Source organism: Doryrhamphus excisus, linkage group LG3 (assembly GCF_037039965.1).
Source record: "Doryrhamphus excisus strain RoL-2023G ecotype Guam linkage group LG3, RoL_Dexc_Guam_v1.1, whole genome shotgun sequence".
Lineage (NCBI taxonomy): Eukaryota > Metazoa > Chordata > Actinopteri > Syngnathiformes > Syngnathidae > Doryrhamphus > Doryrhamphus excisus.
In genome coordinates this window covers 25,956,501-25,962,500 of record NC_136359.1, presented here as the reverse complement: position 1 = coordinate 25,962,500, position 6,000 = coordinate 25,956,501, and the positions used below count along the sequence as shown (strand labels likewise).

The following is a 6,000-nucleotide window of genomic DNA, read 5'->3' as shown; positions in this document are numbered from 1 at the left end:
TACAGATACAGTATATGTACGTTACACAACTTTTCTTGTATTTGAGACACCACTTTAGAGTTGGAGAAACGTTTAAACGTAACAACTTGACAAAAGGAGTGGAGAGAGTAAACACGAGCTCTGCCGAGCTTCCTATTGGCCCTTACGAAGTACAACAGGTGTGCTGCCCGCCATGACACCTCACAGCCTCTACGCGTCACTGCCGCCCGGACAGGTTTGAAGTGAACATTTAACACCAAATGTCCACAACGTCACCGTGTGGGTCGGTGTTCGGGCTCCATTAGAAGAGCTAATTCCCATGTAAACAAACAGAACGACCGCGTCTGGTGTCACTTACTCCGACATGGTCGCTCTTGCTCGGGTAAGAGACGAGCTTTCCTCCGCCTCTCACCGGCATCCTGTTCCCGGAGTCGGGGTGGCCGCCGCGGTTCAAGGAAGAGACGGGACGGCAGTTAGCTCTGTTGCTAGTGTTTGGAACGACAAACGTCTGTTAGCCAGAACCGCCCCGCCCCGCCCCCGCCGTTGCGTACTTCCCTACAGCGCCAGCCTACGGGAGGCGGCGCGCTCGTGGAGGGGGCGGTCCTACAAATGGAGACTGGAGAGTAGTGACGGAAAACTCGATTCTTTTTTGACTTGAAATCTCATGAGTCACTCGCTAACGTGAAACGGCTACTGTGCATGCTGAAAAACTCTCATACTATATGCGCTACAACTGTTTCATCGGGTATTCGATTCACTCAAATCAACTGACGAGAGATGAATGGTGCGGATAGAGATGAATGGTTCGGATATTTTTAAAGGACGGCTTCTCTTTTGATCGGCTCAGTAAAAATATTTTTCCTCAATTTTTATCAATGTATTCCGTGTCAAATTAATTTGTATTTGTAAAATGTAAAAATACATTTATATCAAATGTTGTTTATTATTTATATAGTTTTGGTTTTATGCTCAACATAAAACTTATTGCATGACATAAAATTAGATCGGAAAGATTTCAGACTACAGAGTTCAGTGCAGGATCTAAAGTATTTATCCTCTAAAGGAGGAGGCATGTACGGCCAAGAATGGTTTCAAACAACAGTCGTTAGAATACAATGGAGTAGGAGTAGCCATTATACAATGGAGTACAATGGAGCAGTCCATTGTACAACAGAGTAGCCAATGACGGCAGTTTGGGTGGTGTCACCCTTGTTAACATTCAATTCGTCACACTTTGGTATTACTGTCTAGTATATGTTGGATGCAGAGACACGGCGGCTGGCTTTAGATACAGGATATCGTCTTTAATGGCATCAAGCAATGTACAAAAAAAAGATTTTTTGACATGTCACCCCCACCAGCATCAGCATCAGCAGTGTTATTCACCAAGAGCAACTCACCCCCAGTGGTGGTTCTATCAATGGGCCATGTGGGCAATTGCCCAGGCGGCATTCTCCAAGGGGCTCCGCGGGGGGCCAAGAAGAAAAAAAAAATCTATTTCCTAATGCCCAGCGCTCACCAAATCCTCACCGAGTCAGTACACGGCAGATGTGCACCCATACTGGCATGATGCTCACGCCCCCAAACGTGATCAAACGCCCACCATGTGATGTGGATGAAACCAAGCAAGTTTTGCAATGATGTCGCCGTACCTCAGCCGTCTGGTTAATTATAAGGTAAAGAATGGAACTTCTAACAGTAATTGCTCAAAAATGAAACACATTTAATTGTTAGTATTACATCATATTAATTATATTGCAGACCAAGAGCCTCAAACTTGCTATTTCTTTGAAATCATGAAATAAAAAGGAGGTAATTATGAATGGATATGAGTTGGTTTAGCCTCGGCTACTAGTCGGGTGATGGTGGGAGATGATGATAATAGTGCTCTTCGTTTGTGTCAAATTCTGCATGTCAATTTGACAAAAAGTCCTTTCCTCTAAAAGTGGAATGCAAATATGTCCTGTCTGCTAGTTACACAAGCAGATTAATTCTGGCCAGCTAACTGTTCACTCAGTGTTAGTACATCCGTTATCCACTGACCTTGAATATCCAGGGCAAATTACCCACTCATTAGGCTTGGATTTAAACCTTGTCTTTTGAGTTGTGTGTACGTGAGCGTGTTCAGTCTGCCTCCGGGCCTGGGGAGTTCAAACACAGCTCCAGCTGCTGAGTGCACACAAGTCAGCAAGTCGGCAAGTCAGCAAGTCAGGCTGCTGTCATTACCAGTCAAAGAAAAAGTGCTACACCTAGCGGCTATAAAAGGTAGCGCGCCCAACAGCTGGACACTGCATTTAATACTGTGGCTGTTCTATTTTAGGGTTCTATTTTAGTGTTCTTTTGCTTGGCTCTCGCAGTCACAAATAATCATCAGTGTGATAAGAAATAAACTATCATAAATAGAGATAGAGATAGACGAGTTCAAGACTCTTCTTCCTTGTATTTTGCAAACATCAACAGTTTGCATTGTTTAGTACGTAGTTGGAATTCCTTACTTGATCTGTTCCAGCATTAAAAAATGTTGCTCACCAATGGCAACGGTCTCAAACGACACAGAGATACAATTGTCATCTTTATTCTTTGCTTCGCATCAGGAACTCCACTATAGAAATGCGTGTTTTTCTACTCCTCCATTTCCACTATTTCATGATGAATTAGAAAATGTACACATTACTGAAATCTTTTGACGATGTTGCCTTGACTTCAGCTGCATTGTCCTTAATTGTCCATAATCCCTTTCATTTCTTGTATATCGGTAATGTTTGATAGCAAATGCTAACTGGACGTAATACATGAAGCAAGTGCGTACTCAGGTTATGTACACAATTACGTGAAATTATCTTTATTGCCACATTGAATTTAATTGTGAATTATTTGTGAATGATTTCAACGACTTTGGAAACTATGACTGTGATATATTAATCATTAGTGTATATAAATGTACTGCTTAGATTTATATTCAGGAGGTGTTGTATGTTTTATAGTACCCTGCCTCTCACCCAAAGTCAGCTGGGATAGGCTCCAGCACACCCCTGCCACCCTAAGTAAGATAAGCAGTATAGAACATGTATGTTTTATAGTACGAACTCCATCATGTTGACTTAGAACATGCATGCTGAAAAAGTGCACCCCAATATACACGTACAATGTACATACAGTATATGCTTATATTTATAAAGAATACATCATTTCGAGGCTGCACGGCAGAGGAGTGGTCACACAGCTAAGATACCCTAGTTTGATTCCACGCTTGGCCAACTCTGTGTGGAGTTTGCATGTTCTCCCCGTGCATGTCATCCAATTCAGCACCGCGCAGGGCGTGCTTCACCTGCGCCAAGAACAGACCAGGGCGGAGCTGGCGATCTTCCAGCCCACCTTTTTTCACAAAATTTTCACCGAGCCAAGTTGAAAATGTGAAGTATGTGAAGCCTTCCAAACGACCAAACGCTGGACGGAATTACCGCATGGGGTGCGCCACCCTGCGCCATTACGCTGTGGCGTAAATTAGAGCCCTTCATGTCCACTTGGACCGCTGTCTCCCCTCCGACCTGCGCTCCTGTGTCACATGGGAAAAACCTGTGCCGAGGGAAGAGCGATCACGTCAGAGAGCAAACACTCTCACAGCAGATGAATGCTCCATTGCATTTTTAATGCGGTTCTAAGTCTACACATACTATAAGTTGAAAAAGAATATTTGAGCGATTGTTCAATTTAAGGTGGAAGTTCGGCCTTCTGCTGGTTTATCAGCCATGTTGGATCACACAGCCAGCACCATACTTGATGACTCAACATCCATGCGCTGTTGGATTGAGTGCAACTGCTAAATAACCCGCCATGGGGCCAAAGAAAGGTGTGAGTGCCAGCCAGTGTCATAAAGATGAGAAACACTCCCACTGCCCTCCATGCCCTCCATCCCCTCCATCCTCTCTGCTCCACTTCTTCCCCTCCTTCACTGCTAGTCGCCACCTTCGCCAGCAAGAGTTTTCAAAAAGGAAAAATGGGAGTTCATTATTATAATTATTCCATATAAACTTTTTGTTGGAGCTTTTGGGACAAATTCATAGGCAAACGCCACGTGCCACAGTCTCCCAAAAGCACAGATGAACGATGATGAAGGTGAAGGGAATCACACAATGCAGATATAAAAGGAGCCTGCAGAGAAAGCGCGGCTGTGACACATCGTGACCTGATACGTCTTTGGAGATGCTGAGTCCACCCGTTTGTATTTGGACACGTTCCTCTCATCTCAGACGTAACCTGCCCCCATCACACTCGGCTGTCACACACAGACGTCAGGAAAGAAATGCAGTGTCTGTGAAATGCTTTTGGTTTTGTCCGGGTTTACTTCTCACTCCTAAAATGTATAGAATACCAATATATTATAAAATAGATGGAAAGTACAAGCAACTGAATTTGTCCGCATGTGCTAATGAAATGTTGGAGTACTTAGCGGACAAATAACGGCTGAATTTGAAATGTTGGAATGTACAAATGGAGAATGATTGGGTGAATATGTTGAAGCAGACACAAGCAAACAGGATTGAACCAGCAACCATTGGATTTGGGAAAAAAAGGTGAGTGAATAAGATGAAATCAGCATGTTGCCGTTGTTCAGCAGAGTTGAGGACGCTGCACTGCAGGTCATGAACTTCACTAAAAATGAAAAGAAATCTTTAAAATAAAAGAAATGAAGAAAATTAATCAATAAAAATAAATCATTAAAATAAAAAATGTATTTAATAAATAAATCAAAATGAAAATACATCATAAAAATAATATTCACAAGTCTTTTTTAATTTTAATGATTTATTTTCATTTTTCAAATTAATTTAATTCATAATTTTTTTATTTTAATGATTTATTTTCATTCATTCATGAATTTATTTTCATTTTCATTCATTCATTCATTCATGAATGAAAATGAATCATTAAAATAAAAAAATATGAATAAAATTAATAAAAACAATGAAAATAAATCATTAAAATAAAAAATATGAATAAAAGTAATAAATACAAATGAAAATAAATCATTAAAATTACAAAAAAGTTTTTAATAAATAAATAAAAATGAAAATAAATCTTCAAACTCCGACTGTTGCACTTACGCCTTCCAAAAAAACACTTTAAGGCAGGGGGTTCATTTTCATTCTTCATTTTCTAAATCCTCCCGGACAATCCATTGTTGAGAACCAAACGATTGCATAGAGTTATGTAATCATATATGAGCCCATACGGCCACAATGTTGCACCCAGACAGGAGGAATGTGCTGAGTAAATGAGGCTGATAAAAAAGATAAGATAAGCAGCAGGAAGAGTGGATCAATATTTGCAGGAAGGTGAAACCTGTGACTAAAGCCTGGCTACAACGCTCTAGACGGGGAATGCATGACATTGATCCTACTGCGGAACACTCCGGGTGAAATGGAAGTCGTTTTTATCTCACGTCTCACTGTTCCACCTTTCTCAGGTGTTGTGGTGACGCTACAGTTTGAGGAGTCCTTTATCTTTCTTTCTTAGATTGGTTTTCCACATTTACTGGAATGTCATATTTTCATGTGACAATTTTCCAGTTGAAAATGAATAGGCAAAGTATTTGATGCCCTCTAGTGGTGGAAATTCACTTTACATTAAGGTAACATTGTGCTCAGTGTACGGGGTAGCATCGCTCAGGAAGTAGAGGGTTTCCCAGCCTGATGGCTGATTGGTCTGATCCTCCATGTGCGAGCACTCAACTTATTTCAACATTCAGTCTGCATTTTCACTCAATAGCTCAAATTCTGCTTTTCTGTTCCAAGTCTGCTAAAAAGAAATGGAAGCATGAAATGGTGCCCCGTATTGGGGAATAATAATTTGACATTTTACAATGCTGTTAACATTTCACTTTTTGGACCAGATGACATGGCTCAGGAGCTAGAGGGGTTGTTTCCTAATCCGACGGTTGCTGGTTTGAGCCGCAGTCCCTGTCTACTGGTTCAACATATTTATATTTACTGCATTTTGTTGCCCTGTACCAGTGACATG

The 6,000-nt window shown here is 41.3% G+C and overlaps 1 protein-coding gene across 2 annotated transcripts in view; it reads right to left on the bottom strand.

The window, feature by feature from the left end:
* LOC131128489 (tight junction protein 2-like) overlaps positions 1 to 6,000 on the bottom strand; it is a 57,085-nt gene that overhangs the window by 41,603 nt on the left and 9,482 nt on the right. Inside the window, exon 1 of one of the 2 annotated variants that reach the window (XM_058071385.2) lies at positions 338 to 531. The exons of the other annotated variant lie outside the window; for it this stretch is intronic. Coding sequence (XP_057927368.2) covers positions 338 to 397 — 60 coding nt within the window. The 5' untranslated portion in view covers positions 398 to 531. Of the gene's footprint in view, positions 1 to 337; positions 532 to 6,000 lie in introns of those variants that run through there. 2 annotated transcript variants of the gene reach the window in all.